The following is a 14,134-nucleotide window of genomic DNA, read 5'->3' as shown; positions in this document are numbered from 1 at the left end:
TTTTTCTTTTAGAAAAGGTGACATTATGCATGTTAATTCCTATGAAACAACTATATTTTAAACCAGAATTCTAAAGGCCAAAACTCTAAATAACTGAGACTTAGAAATTTAGCTCTAAATTTGGAGGTTTTTGTTTGTTTGTTTTTGTTTTACTTAAGACAGTGTCTTGATTTGTCACCCAGACTGCAGTGAAGTCGCATGTTCATGGCTCACTGCAGCCTTGACCTCCTGACCTCAAGTGATTCTCCCACCTCAGCCTCCCTTGTAACTCAGACTATAGACGTACACCACCACACCCAGCTAATTTTTGTATTTTTTTGTAGAGACGGGATTTTGCCATGTTGCCCAGGCTTGGAGTTACTTTTAATGGCTAAAAAATAATAAAACTTCTAAATTCAGCTCTCAAGTAACACAGTATCAGTATTCCAAGTTGTGGTTATTCTAGTTACAGACTTAAGCTTTCTACTCCATGGAGTAGTTGATGAACACACTAAATTGAGAGTCAGGAGACCTGTGACCTGGTTCTGACTTGCTGTCTACTTTCTGTTGATCGTGAGCTGGTCCTTTCCCATCACTAGGCATTATTTTCTTTATTTGAAAGACAAAAAGAAGGCCAGCCGGAGTGTGTAATCCCAGCACTTTGTGAAGCCAAGTTGGGAGGATTGCTTGGGCCCAGGAGTTTAATACCAGCCTGGGCAACATAGTGAGACTCTGCCTCTACAAAAAAATTTTAAAATTAGCCAGGTGTGGTGGCGTGTGCCTGTAGTCCCCACTACTTGGGATGCTGAGGTGGGATGATCGCTTGAGCCTGGGAGGTTGAGATTGCAGTGAGCTGTGATTGTGCCACTGCACTCCAGCCTGGGCAACAGAGCGAGACCCTGTCTCAAAAAAGAAAGATGAAAAGTTATTTGTTGGAGTAATTGTAAAGGTCCTTGAATGTTTTTAAACAGCCTTTTTAACTTACAGCTTATATTGGATAAAGCCAGTTTAGTTTTTGTTTCATAGATCAAGAATACTTTAAAGCTCAAATTGAAAGCTTTTATTGGTCAGTTGATACTAAAAATGCAGTGTTAAGAGAACTTAAAAACCATGCACATTTTCACAGTTTCATGAGAACAGGTTTTCTCTTTGTTTTTGTTTTCTAAATAATTGATAACTTTAGAGGTCATAAACTTTTAGATTTTAAACTTTACTTAATGCCACATATGTACTAAGTTCTATAGCTGAAGTTTATCAGTAGTATTTGAACAGTAGCAAGATTATTTTGGAATGTTGCTTGGAATGGCAAGACTTAATGAATTTAAATAAGACTAATACTTGATTATTTTTTATATTGGTACCTTTATAAATCCTTTAACCTAATTTATACTCTAAGACTTTAAGAATAAACATCTCTCTCTCTCTAATATTCCCCAACCTTTTTGATCTGCAAGATGCTTTGGCAAGGGAATACAATAACACAGAAACTACAAATAAAATCAACTAGAAGAAAAGAAAGCCTTTGCATGTCACTGAGGGCTATTATAAGTAAACAGTTTAAGAGAAAGAAAAAGTCAAAATTGAAAAACATAAGGACTGCAATTTGGTAAACACTTGAAGTCTATTAGAAATTCATTCAGCCAACTTTGAATACCAAAACATGGTAGTTATCAAAGGAGACATAATGGGTGAGTGGGAAGTTATACAATTAATGATCTGTGGACCTTACATTAAAAATCACAAAGTACTGTGCAAAAGAATTGAAAACACATGTTCACACAAAAACTTGGACACTAATGTTCATAGCAGTGTTATTCATAGTAGCAAAAAAGTGAAAATAACCCAAATGTTTATCAACTGCTGTATAGATAAATTGAATGTAGTATATTCATGCAGTGGAATATTATTCAGCCATAAAAAAGGATGAAGTGCTAATGCGTGCTCTAACATGGATGAACATTTAAAACATAATGCTAAGTGGAAGAAACTAGACACAAAAGGCCATATATTGTATGATCTAGTTTATGGGATATATCCAGAGTAACAAATCCATAGAGACAAAGTAGATTTATGGTTCCCAGGAGTGGGGGGAAGGGAGATAAGGGCGAGTGATTCCTTATTGGTACAGAGTTTTTTTGGGGGTGGTGATCAAAATGTTCTGGAATTAGAAATGGTGATGTTTGTACAACTTTATGAATATACTAAGGAATACTAAATTGTATATTTTAAAAGGGTGAATTTTATAATATGTAGATTATATTGCAACAAAAATTTTAATATGTCATACAGAGAGAACTGACAAAAAGTACAAATAACACTTTATCAGTTTGAAGGCTCTTTTTTATTTTGAATAAAGATTCATGAAAATAAATTTTTAAAGATTACTGTAGTTTTCAAATTTAAGGAATTTTAAATCTTACATGACTCATTTGTAGCCTGCAGTATTGACCATTGCCCCTTATAATTTATACGTAAATTCTGTTAATCAGCATTTTTAAAAGCTCGATCGGTGTTTTTGATATGTTTGCTAGTTATAAATTAAATAACTATTAGTTATTCAGTTTTTAGTTTTATATGCTACTCTCTTCCCTCATCATATGATATCTTAAAAATCTAGTTCAGTGTTTCTGATATATGATCCAAATAGTATTAATATTATTAATGTGTGTTGAAATAAACACACTAATATACCTTAGCACATGCTGTACACACTAAAAGTATTAATATTATTAGTGTGTATAGTTCTATAACATAGAAACATACTATAATATAGAAACAATATAGAAACACTGAACTATAATATAGAAATATACACACTAATAATATAGAAACATACACAGTAATATTATTTTATTTTTTTGCTTCTTCATTTTTTGTTGATAATCAACTCATCCTTAGTTACCTCCACCATCATCACAAATCTTTTAATATTACTAAGCCCTTACCTTCCTTGGTTATAAATTAAACACAACTTTTGTCTCTAGAGATGCAGATATAGTCTGTGAAGCTGCTTTGATGGCAGTGATTGTGAAATTCCTCTGATTGGTTCAGGTTTGGGTAAATTTCTTTCAATTTTTTTCCTCTAGTTCCTACTACCAATTTATAGTTAGCTTAGGACTTGGACACCAGAATCTAAGTTCCATGAGAAATGGACTGAGTCTATCTTGTTCACAGCTAGATCTTGAACACCCAAGAATATAATACCTGATGCAAAGTAGTTGGTACTCAGTAGATATTTGTTGAATGAAAAATGTCCAAATCAATGAAACCACAGTCTGATGCCCATATATTCCTGTATACAAAATTGTATATTATACTTAATATACAGAAGTGTATATTAAACCTAAATGTTCTAATACTATTTTTACATCTACAACATAAAAAAGAATAATGTAGGTTCAAATATCAGATAAATCTAGGTTTAGATTGTGGCCTTGTCATTTACTTAAAGTGTGTTCCCGGGCATATTAGTAGGGATTCTAAGTTTCAGTTCCCTCTTCTGTTGATTATGTGATAATTACTACATGGAATTGCTATGGGAGATTAATACAAATAAAGCTCATAGTACAGTGGCTGTCTAACTTTTTAGCTGTCATTATTCTAACAGTTATTACTATCCTCAACTGTTTTTAAATAGTATCTCGCTGTTTTTTTAACTTTATGTCCATTTTACTGTTCACTCTTATGAGCCACAGTCTGGAATCCACCTTGGTTCTCTCAGAACTGTTGATTTCCTTTGTTCTTGTTGGAACAATTTTCTGCTTTAGAAAATCTGCATCAGTCCTCTTCTTTACAGATTTTCTCTCTTTATTGTAAAGATCTTTAATCCATTGTATTTGTTACAAATTAATGACTAATGGACTGTCTCTGAGGCTCTTTTAAATAACCACCAATATAAGTGAATTCAAGTAACACCACAATGGTAACTTCTGCTCTGCTGCAGATGATATATCTTTACCTTTCATTGTTTTTTCATTCATAATATCGAAAGAAGTTTAATTCTACAGATTTTATTTAGTTCAAGATTGACCTAGTGTTTTTGTAGTTAGAGTATCATGTTTGTAATTAGCTTAATCGTTTAAACTAATTACTTTAATTTATAATATTACTCTTCTAAATAAATAATAATGCCCCAACCTGGGTTGGAAGACATAATTTTTTGACATTTGAATACTGTTTATCTATTTTGTTTGTATTTGCAGGGAATATTTTATCTTTAAAAATCAAGTGTTTTGTTTATTTTTTTAGCATACCTCCAGATAATCTCTCTATTCAAGAGTTTCAAAGAAATGAAAATATTGATGTCGAGGTAAGGAAGCTATTTAAAATGTTTTCCTGTGACCATTTTTGAAACCAAATAGTAAAAGTGTTTTTGAACTATACAGTTGCTTTTCAAATAAAGTAATAGGTTAAGATTAAAACTGAAAGCATTAAAACTCTTACAGGTTAAATGTTGATGTTTAAAGGACTGACATTTTAGAAGTGACTTCGTTAAATTTGTTATAGTCTTGTGCTTTGTGCATGTTGTCCCAATACTTAGTTGTGTTCATTTAATAAATTTAAAAAGAGTTGATTAAGTGAAATAAATCCATCAGTCGGGGGCATGTATTTGAGAGCTTCCTCTGCAGTTTGACATACCAGATGTTTCTGGTTCAAATTAATCAGTTGCTTGAATTTTTCAATTTTTAATCAGCTGTATATACAGCCTCTGGAATTCTTAAAGCAAATAGTGTTTTTTAAAGAATATATTTTGAGGCCGGGCACAGTGGTTCATGCCTGTAATCCCAGCACTTTGGGAGGCTGAGGTGGGCGGATCACAAGGTCGGGAGATCAAGACCATCCTGGCTAACTCGGTGAAACCTGGTCTCTACCAAAAATACAAAAAATTAGCCAGGCGTGGTGGCGGGCACCTGTAGTCCCAGCTACTCGGGAGGCTGAGGCAGGAGAATGGCGTGAACCCGGGAGGCGAAGCTTGCAGTGAGCCGAGATCATGCCACTGCACTCCAGCCTGGGTGACAGAGCGAGACTCCGTTTCAAAAAAAAAAAAAGAATATATTTTGAGGCTGGGAATGGTGACTCATACTTGTAATCCTAGTGCTTTCAGAGGCTGAGGCAGGAGGATTGCTTGAGACCAGGAGTTTGAGACCAGCCTATGCAACATAGCAAGACACCATCTCTACAAAAAAAAAAAATTTAAGTTAATTGGGCATGGTGGTTCACACCTGTAGTCCTAGTTACTTAGGAGACTGAGGTGAGAGGATCACTTGAGCTCAGGAGTTGGAGGCTTCAGTGAGCTACGACTGTACCACTGTGCTTCAGCCTGGGCAACAGAGCAAGACCCTGTCTCTAAAAAAATAAAAGTAAAAAAATAAGAAATATATTTTAAGGATTGTAAATGGAATTTAAATAAGCAGTTCTTGTGGTTGTGGATTTTTTTGTTGATGGTTAGGGTTTGGGAGGTTTTTTTCTTTAAGTGGGATAGAGGAACTGTAATATACATTTGGTTGGGTGCGGTGGCCCATGCCTGTAATCCCAGCACTTTGGGAGGCGGAGGTGGGCAGATCACGAGGTCAAGAGATCAAGACCGTCCTGGCTAACATGGTGAAACCTCATCTCTACTTAAAAAAAAAAAAATTAGCTGGGTGTGGTGACGGGCCCCTGTAGTCCCAGCTACTCAGGAGGCTGAGGCAGGAGAATGGCGTGAACCCAGGAGGTGGAGCTTGCAGTAAGCCGAGATTGCGCCACTGCACTCCAGCCTGGGCAACAGAGCGAGACTCCATCTCAAAAATAAATAAATAAATAAATGAATAAAATATACATTTAAAATGCATAGGCATTATATGGAAACAAAATATTACCTTTTGTGCCATTACTGTATTAAAGCTCTTGTGGACTTTAAAGGGCAAAATAACATACTACATGTTAGAAGTAAACTATTTGACAAAAATGAATATAACTTTAATTTCTCTTACAGCTGATAGTTTTTGGTTATAAAAAGTGATTTAAATGTTATTCTTAATCCTATTTTGAATATTTTAATTCTAACATGGGTAAATTTTCATATGCTGACTATTTTTCTCTAGAACCCTATTTGCAGTTATCATGCTGAAGTTCAACATTTGTCCAAATAGTAAACAGTTATGGTACTGACTATTTTGTATTAAAGTTACTAAGACAGATGAGAGAAACAGATTAGTAGTCATCCTGTATGTTAACATTAAAATGTTTGTGTATTTCTTTAAAGGAGAGTTCTTTAACTGATTTTCATTTAAAGTAAAATTTAAATTTTACTCTAGAAATTATTTTAGTCAGTCTCTTTCAAGGAAAACAATACATTTGCATTTGCCCCTTTTGTTTTAGGTAGTTCAGCTTATCAGCAATGAGATACTACCTTATGCCAATTTTATTCCTAAGGAATTTGTTGGTCAAATAATGACAATGCTTAACAAGGGCTCAATACATTCTCAGTCATCTTCATTTACAGGTATGTTATTTTAATTTTTTTAAGTATTAAAAATATTGAAGTACTTTTGAAGAAACTGACAGTAGAAATGTTCAATCCTATGATTTTGGTAATGTAAACTGAAGAATGGTAAGGTGATTTTTAGGATTGTAATATAGAACTAAGCTTTATGAGGAGAAATGTTATGACGTGACTATTCTGTGGAATAGAATGTTTTTATTCCATGTTTCCATTCTGTGGAATACTGTGTTTCTGATCATGTATCAGAAACACTGAACTAAATCTTTTAAATATCGTAATTGCAAACTGTGAAGAATTAAATTGCAGAGCACTTTGTGGAATCCATGGATGTCACTGCAGGCTGACACAAGTTACCAGTTTTGTGAAGTCATAGATTGGAAAGGAATATAAAAATATGAATGTATATTCTGGGCCGGGCGCGGTGGCTCAAGCCTGTAATCCCAGCACTTTGGGAGGCCGAGACGGGCGGATCACGAGGTCAGGAGATCGAGACCATCCTGGCTAACACGGTGAAACCCCGTCTCTACTGAAAAATACAAAAAAACTAGCCGGGCGAGGTGGCGGGCGCCTGTAGTCCCAGCTCCTCGGGAGGCTGAGGCAGGAGAATGGCATAAACCCGGGAGGTGGAGCTTGCAGTGAGCTGAGATCCGGCCACTGCACTCCAGCCCGGGCGACAGAGCAAGACTCCGTCTCAAAAAAAAAAAAAAAAAAAAAAAAAAAAAAAAAAAAAAATGAATGTATATTCTGCCACTTAGCAGTCAATTAACTTTTGATTCTTAGTTTTGTAATCTTTAAAATGGAGATATTAATACCATCTTCTCAGGACTGTAAATTACAGAGTTCATTTCAAAAAATAAGATGCCTCAACATTTTTTAAGGGAATTAACATTTACTCAGTGCCAACTATGTACAAGATACTGTACTAGAATGTTATCTCATTTCTCACAACATTTCTGTGAGGATAGGTACGACCATATTACAGGAAAGAAAATTGATTTAGAAAGGTTGAAAAAATAAACTGCTCACAATCTTAGGACTAGAGGCCAAATTCATGCTTAAAAAAGAACTACATGCTTCTTTTCTTTTTTTTTTTTTTTTTTTTTTTTTTTTTTTTTTGAGACGGAGTCTTGCTCTGTCGCCCAAGCTGGAGTGCAGTGGCCGGATCTCAGCTCACTGCAAGCTCCGCCTCCTGGGTTTACGCCATTCTCCTGCCTCAGCCTCCCGAGTAGCTGGGACTACAGGCGCCGCCACCTCGCCCGGCTAGTTTTTGTATTTTTTTAGTAGAGACAGGGTTTCACCGTGTTCACCTCGAACTCCTGACCTCGTGATCCGCCCGTCTCGGCCTCCCAAAGTGCTGGGATTACAGGCTTGAGCCACCGCGCCCGGCCTACATGCTTCTTTTCATGATGTCATGCTGCCTTAATTGGGAACTGATATATAAATTACTGTTTGTTATTAATTCTCTTTTTCTAAACCTGAGCTCAAGTCTTAAATTGTGACATCAGCCAGGTGCAGTGATTCATGCCCATAATCCCAACATTCTGGGATCGCTAGGTGGGATCCCAAGGTGGGAGGATCGCCTGAGGCTTCAAGTTTAAGACCAGCCTGGGCAGCATAGTGAGACTGCCTCCATCTCTACAAAAAGTTTTAAAATTAGCTGGGCATGGTGACACATGCCTGTAGTCCTAGCTACTCGGGTGGCTGAGGTGGGGTGGCTTGAGCCCAGGAGGCTGAAATGACAGAGTTATGATTGAACCACTGCATTTTAGAGTGCACTCTGGGCAACAGAGCAAGACTCTTGTCTCATATATATGTATATATGATTTAAAAACTACACTTTGGGAGGCCAAGACGGGCAGATCAATTAAGGTCAGGAGTTCAAGACCAGCCTGACCAACATGGTGAAACCCTGCGTCCACTAAAAAGAAAAAAATTAGCCGGGTGTGTTGGCATGTGTCTGTTATCCCAGCTACACATGCAACTGAGGCAGGAAAATTGCTTGAATCCGGGAAGCAGAGGTTGCTGTGAGCCGGCATCACACTACTGTGCTCCAGCCTGGGAGACAGAGCAAGACTGTCTCAAAAAGAAAAAAGAAAAAAAAAAAAAAATTATAAATTTGTGCCATGCAGATCCTTAATCCTCAGAATTTACTAGAGCCTTAACTAGCTTCTCCTATTTTGTGCTGAGCATTTTAAAGAGCATTTATGTGTACAGTTTGACCACTAGATGTCTCTCATACTGCTTACTTCACATACTAGGGTTTTATTTAGCCCAGTTTTTAAAACTGGCCTGGTAAAGTACAGGTTTAGCAAACATGAGAATCTCAGGGGGAAAATTTTAAAGCCCACTTATCTTAACGTAGCCAACTTTTTATTACTGAGTATGTGAAAATATTTAATTTTTAATAAAATACACATTAAGAACAATATTCACAATTAGGCATGAATGTTCAAAGTTAAATAAGGGCTGTTGAGTTACCAAGTATACTTTTCCTGGCAGTTTTCTGATAATATATCTTGCTATTTATAGTATTAAATTTATCAAGACAAGAAAGGTGCATGGACATTCTTTCAGTGACTTTGCCATATGACGCATGTCTTCTCAGCATTAACTTGGAGTTTTCTAACACCTGGGAAAGCTTCTCGTGTGAGTCCTTCACCACCACAACAATGCTCCTGCTCGTTCCTCTCATCAGACAAGGGCAATTTTGCAAGAGTTTCAATGAGAAATCATTAGGCATCCACTTTACAGTTGTAATTTGGCTCCTTTTGGTTTATTTTTGTTTCGGATCTTAACATACCATTGAAGGACAGCCTTTGTCTTCAGTTAATAGTGTAAAAAAAATAGCATTGACATGGTTAAATTCCCAGGACCTCAGTTTTTTTTTTTCTTTTTCTTATTTATTTATTTTTTATTATACTTTAAGTTCTAGGGTACATGTGCATAACGTGCAGGTTTGTTACATATGTATACTTGTGCCATGTTGGTGTGCTGCACCCATCAACTCGTCAGCACCCATCAATTCATCATTTATATCATGTATACCTCCCCAATGCAATCCCTCCCCCCCACCCCCCATGATAGGCCCCAGTGTGTGATGTTCCCCTTCCCGAGTCCAAGTGATGTCATTGTTCTGTTCCCACCTATGAGTGAGAACATGCGGTGTTTGGTTTTCTGTTCTTGTGATAGTTTGCTAAGAATGATGGTTTCCAGCTGCATCCATGTCCCTACAAAGGACGCAAACTCATCCTTTTTTATGGCTGCATAGTATTCCGTGGTGTATATGTGCCACATTTTCTTAATCCAGTCTGTCACAGATGGACATTTGGGTTGATTCCAAGTCTTTGCTATTGTGAATAGTGCCGCAATAAACATACGTGTACATGTGTCTTTGTAGTAGAATAATTTATAATCCTTTGGGTATATACCCAGTAGTGGGATGGCTGGGTCATATGGTACATCTAGTTCTAGATCCTTGAGGAATTGCCATACTGTTTTCCATAATGGTTGAACTAGATTACAATCCCACCAACAGTGTAAAAGTGTTCCTATTTCTCCACATCCTCTCCAACACCTGTTGTTTCCTGACTTTTTAATGATTGCCATTCTAACTGGTATGAGATGGTATCTCATTGTGGTTTTGATTTGCATTTCTCTGATGGTGAGTGATGATGAGCATTTTTTCATGTGTCTGTTGGCTGTATGAATATCTTCTTTTGAGAAATGTCTGTTCATATCCTTTGCCCACTTTTTGATGGGGTTGTTTGTTTTTTTCTTGTATATTTGTTTGAGTTCTTTGTAGATTCTGGATATTAGCCCTTTGTCAGATGAGTAGATTGCAAAAATTTTCTCCCATTCTGTAGGTTGCCTGTTCACCCTGATGGTAGTTTCTTTTGCTGTGCAGAAGCTCTTTAGTTTAATTAGATCCCATTTGTCAATTTTGGCTTTTGCTGCTGTTGCTTTTGGTGTTTTAGACATGAAGTCCTTGCCCATGCCTATGTCCTAAATGGTACTACCTAGGTTTTCTTCTAGGGTTTTTATGGTATTGGGTCTAACATTTAAGTCTCTAATCCATCTTGAATTAATTTTCGTACAAGGAGTAAGGAAAGGATCCAGTTTCAGCTTTCTACTTATGGCTAGCCAATTTTCCCAGCACCATTTATTAAATAGGGAATCCTTTCCCCATTTCTTGTTTCTCTCAGGTTTGTCAAACATCAGATGGCTGTAGATATGTGGTATTATTTCTGAGGACTCTGCTCTGTTCCATTGGACCTCAGTTTTTTACAGATAAACTAAATGGCTGGTATCATCATCGCTTACAAAAGTGTCTTGTACTTGATTGAGATTATGTTGAGAAATAAAGTTTGTAGTTTTCATTTAAAAAAAAAAAACAACTTGGTGTTTTCCTTAAACATATACATACAAAACTGTTCCTTGCTAAACAAGGCCAACCTGTAAACACAGAGGTTCCAGTAATGATTGGCCTTTTGCTTTTAAGTATGATCTGATAGTCAGAGCTCACAGACATTTGAGGAAATTCTCTAACACAAAAGAGAAAGACCAAAACAACTGAAGAGGGAGTAAAAGACATTGAGAGGAAACAGATAAAATGCGCAGTCATTGAAAGCATAAAACTACAGTTAGGATGATCAAAGAGATGAAAGACTACAGCAATGAAACGATTTTAAAATGCTATATAAAAGGAGCAGTAGAAAAAGAAAGAAGGCTGGGCACGGTGGCTCCCAGCATTTGGGAGGCCGAGGCAGGAGGCTCACAGGAGTTTGAGACCAGCCTAAGCAACATGGCAAAACCCCATCTCTGCAAAGAATACAAATATTAGCTGGATGAGATAGTACATGACTCTAGTCCCAGCTACTTGGGAGGCTGAGGTGGGAGGATCACCTGAGCCCAAGAGAATAAAGCTGCAATGAGCTGTGATTGCGCCACTGCACTCCAGCCTGGGTGACAGACTAGAGACTCTGTCTTTTTCAAAAACAAAAAGACAAGACAAGAAAGAACTCATAGAAACTAAAGATGTGATGACAAGTTTAGTGAAAGGTTGAAAGGAGAAGTAAAATGAATCCAGGGAGTCTAACATCTGACAGAGAGAGAACAAAGAAAATCTAGGAGAAGGAATTATCAAGGAAATAAACTGAAGAACTGAAGAAAAAAACTTCCAGATTAAAAATAGTCAGTGCCAAAAACAGTGAAAGAAAAAAGACCCACAATCAGGCATGTCATTATGAAGTATCAGAATACCTGGGATAAAGATAAGACCCTAAAAGATTTCAGAAAGAAAAAAAAAAGTTCAGTACAAAAGACATTGGAGGCCAGGCACAGTGACTTATGCCTGTAATCCCAGCACTTCCGGAGGGCAAGACGGGTGATCGCTTGAAGTCAAGAGTTCAAGACTATCCTGGCCAACACAGTGAAACCCTGTCTCTACTTTAAAAAAATACAAAAATTAGCCAGGTGTGTGCCTATAGTCCCAGCTACTCGGGAGTCTGAGGTGGGAGGATCTCTTGAACCTGGGAGGCAGAGGTTGCAGTAAGCTGAGGTCATGCCACTGCACTCCAGCCAGGGCAACAGAGTGAAGACCCTGTCTCAAAAAAAAAAAAAAGAAAAAAATCCACACACACACACAAAACAGACATTGGAATTCTCAGAGGCAGTATTGGATGCTAAAAGACATTGAAGCAGTTGTAAATGGAAAGGACTTTTAACATGGAAGCTCCATGTTAAAAACTCATACTGTTGGCCAAGTATGAGTGTAAAACAGTAATTCTCCAATTTCAGCATGCATCATAATCAACCAGAGGACAAGCAATTGCTGAACTGTACCCCCTGAATTTCTGATTCAGTAAGACTGGGCAGCATGTGAATGTACGTTTCTAACAAGTTTTCTGGTAATGCTGATGCTGCAGGACACATTTTTGAGTACCATAATATGTGACATTTTCAGAGATACATGCTCTCAAAAGTTTTACTTCTCATTCATTCTTTCTTAGAAAGCTACTTCAAAATATGCTCTGTAAAAACAAAGTGGTAAACCAAGGAAAAATAAGGCATGAGGCTGGGCGCCGTGGCTCACGCCTGTAATCCCAGCACTTTGGGAGGCCAAGTGGGCGGATCACGAGGTCAGGAGATCAAGACCATCCTGGCTAACACAGTGGAACACCAACTCTACTAAAAATACAAAAATAGCTGGGTGTGGTGGCACGTGCCTGTAGTCCCAGCTATTCAGGAGGCTGAGGCAGGAGAATTACTTGAACCCAGGAGGTGGAGGTTGTGGTGAGCCAAGATTGCGCCACTGCACTCCTGCCTAGGCAACAAGAGAAGACTCCGTCTCAAAAAAAGAAAAAAAAAAAAAGGAGAAAAAGAAGGCATGAGATCTTGGAAGTGGGATCTAACTCAAGAGATAATGGAAACAATTTCCAGGGTGATGGCAAAGACTAGTTTCAGGATATGACAGAACAGCATGTCTAGAGAGCAACTGCCAGACTGGAGCAGAGGTCACATTCCAGGAAAGAAGTTGTTGGGAGAGGGAAAAAGAGAGAAAAAGAGATTACTGCAAGTTTGACCACATGAAAAACTATTGTGAAGTATATTTTATAGTGCTGTTTTATAGTATAGAAAGACCAAGTCAAGAAATATGTTGAATAGAAGTGATGAGGATCTTGCCTTGTTTTTGATCTTGTGAGGGGGAATTTGTTTCTCTCTCTCTCTCTACACACACACATACACACATAACACAATTTCACTATATGTATGCTATTAGCTATAGGTTGTTCTAGATGCCTTTCACCAGATTGAGGAATTTCCCTCTATTCCTAGTTTGCTAAGCATTGTTATCATTAAAGCTCATTGATTTAACTTTTATTAACCATCAAAATTTGTTAATTTTACAGAAGCAGAGATTGATATTCGTTTGAGAGAGGAATTTTCTAAAATGTGTTTTGAAACATTGCTTCAGTTTTCCTTCAGTAATAAAGTCACAACACCTCAAGAAGGCTACATCTCACGAATGGCACTCTCAGTGCTTTTAAAGAGGTCCCAAGATGTACTACATCGCTATATAGAGGATGAAAGATTAAGTGGTAAATGCCCTCTTCCAAGGTATATATTTCATTTTATTAAATAAATGTATTGTTGTACTAATTGTTGGTAACAAGGAAAATTCTGAAAAGCAAGTATTTTTGTAAGTGATCTGAACTAAGCTGAAGTTGTTTATAATCTTAGTTATCCCATATGACATAAATATTCACAGGTTTTCCTGCAGATATATTAACATGTTTTGTTATGGGGTACTTTTTTAGACCCGTCATGGAGGTTATGTAACATATGATACATAGGTACCAAATTATCTTTTTGAATTAAAAAAAAAATAAACTGAATTCCAAAATATATCTTCTTCCAGAGATTTCTAGATAAGGACTTGTGGATCTGTATGAACAGATGATATTATTTCTCTATAGTGAAAATCGTAAATCATATTTTAGGAATATCCTAGTTTGTTTTACAGTCATTTGCAGGTTTCTCTCTGTGTCAGCTAGCCTGATCTTAAGTCTTCTTTTCATCCAATCTGCTTAATTAAGCCCATGGACCTAAACTGATTTATTTCTCATCTGTTCAACCTATGTCAGTGGAAGGGGCGCTAGGCTCTCCTGGTCA

General features: G+C 37.1%; 1 protein-coding gene across 6 annotated transcripts in view; it reads left to right on the top strand.

Moving 5' to 3' along the window:
- Positions 1-14,134, top strand: part of MON2 (MON2 homolog, regulator of endosome-to-Golgi trafficking) — a 136,903-nt gene that overhangs the window by 111,723 nt on the left and 11,046 nt on the right. For all 6 annotated transcript variants that reach the window (XM_033221418.1, XM_033221419.1, XM_033221422.1 and 3 more), the window contains 3 exons: positions 4,228-4,288; positions 6,340-6,463; positions 13,372-13,579. In XM_033221418.1, coding sequence (XP_033077309.1) covers positions 4,228-4,288; positions 6,340-6,463; positions 13,372-13,579 — 393 coding nt within the window. The remainder of the gene's footprint in view (positions 1-4,227; positions 4,289-6,339; positions 6,464-13,371; positions 13,580-14,134) is intronic.

The sequence above is a fragment of the Trachypithecus francoisi genome, unplaced genomic scaffold, assembly GCF_009764315.1.
Source record: "Trachypithecus francoisi isolate TF-2019V2 unplaced genomic scaffold, Tfra_2.0 Lachesis_group11, whole genome shotgun sequence".
Lineage (NCBI taxonomy): Eukaryota > Metazoa > Chordata > Mammalia > Primates > Cercopithecidae > Trachypithecus > Trachypithecus francoisi.
The sequence above is the reverse complement of the archived record's forward strand: the minus strand, read 5'-3'. Positions and strand labels throughout refer to the sequence as shown.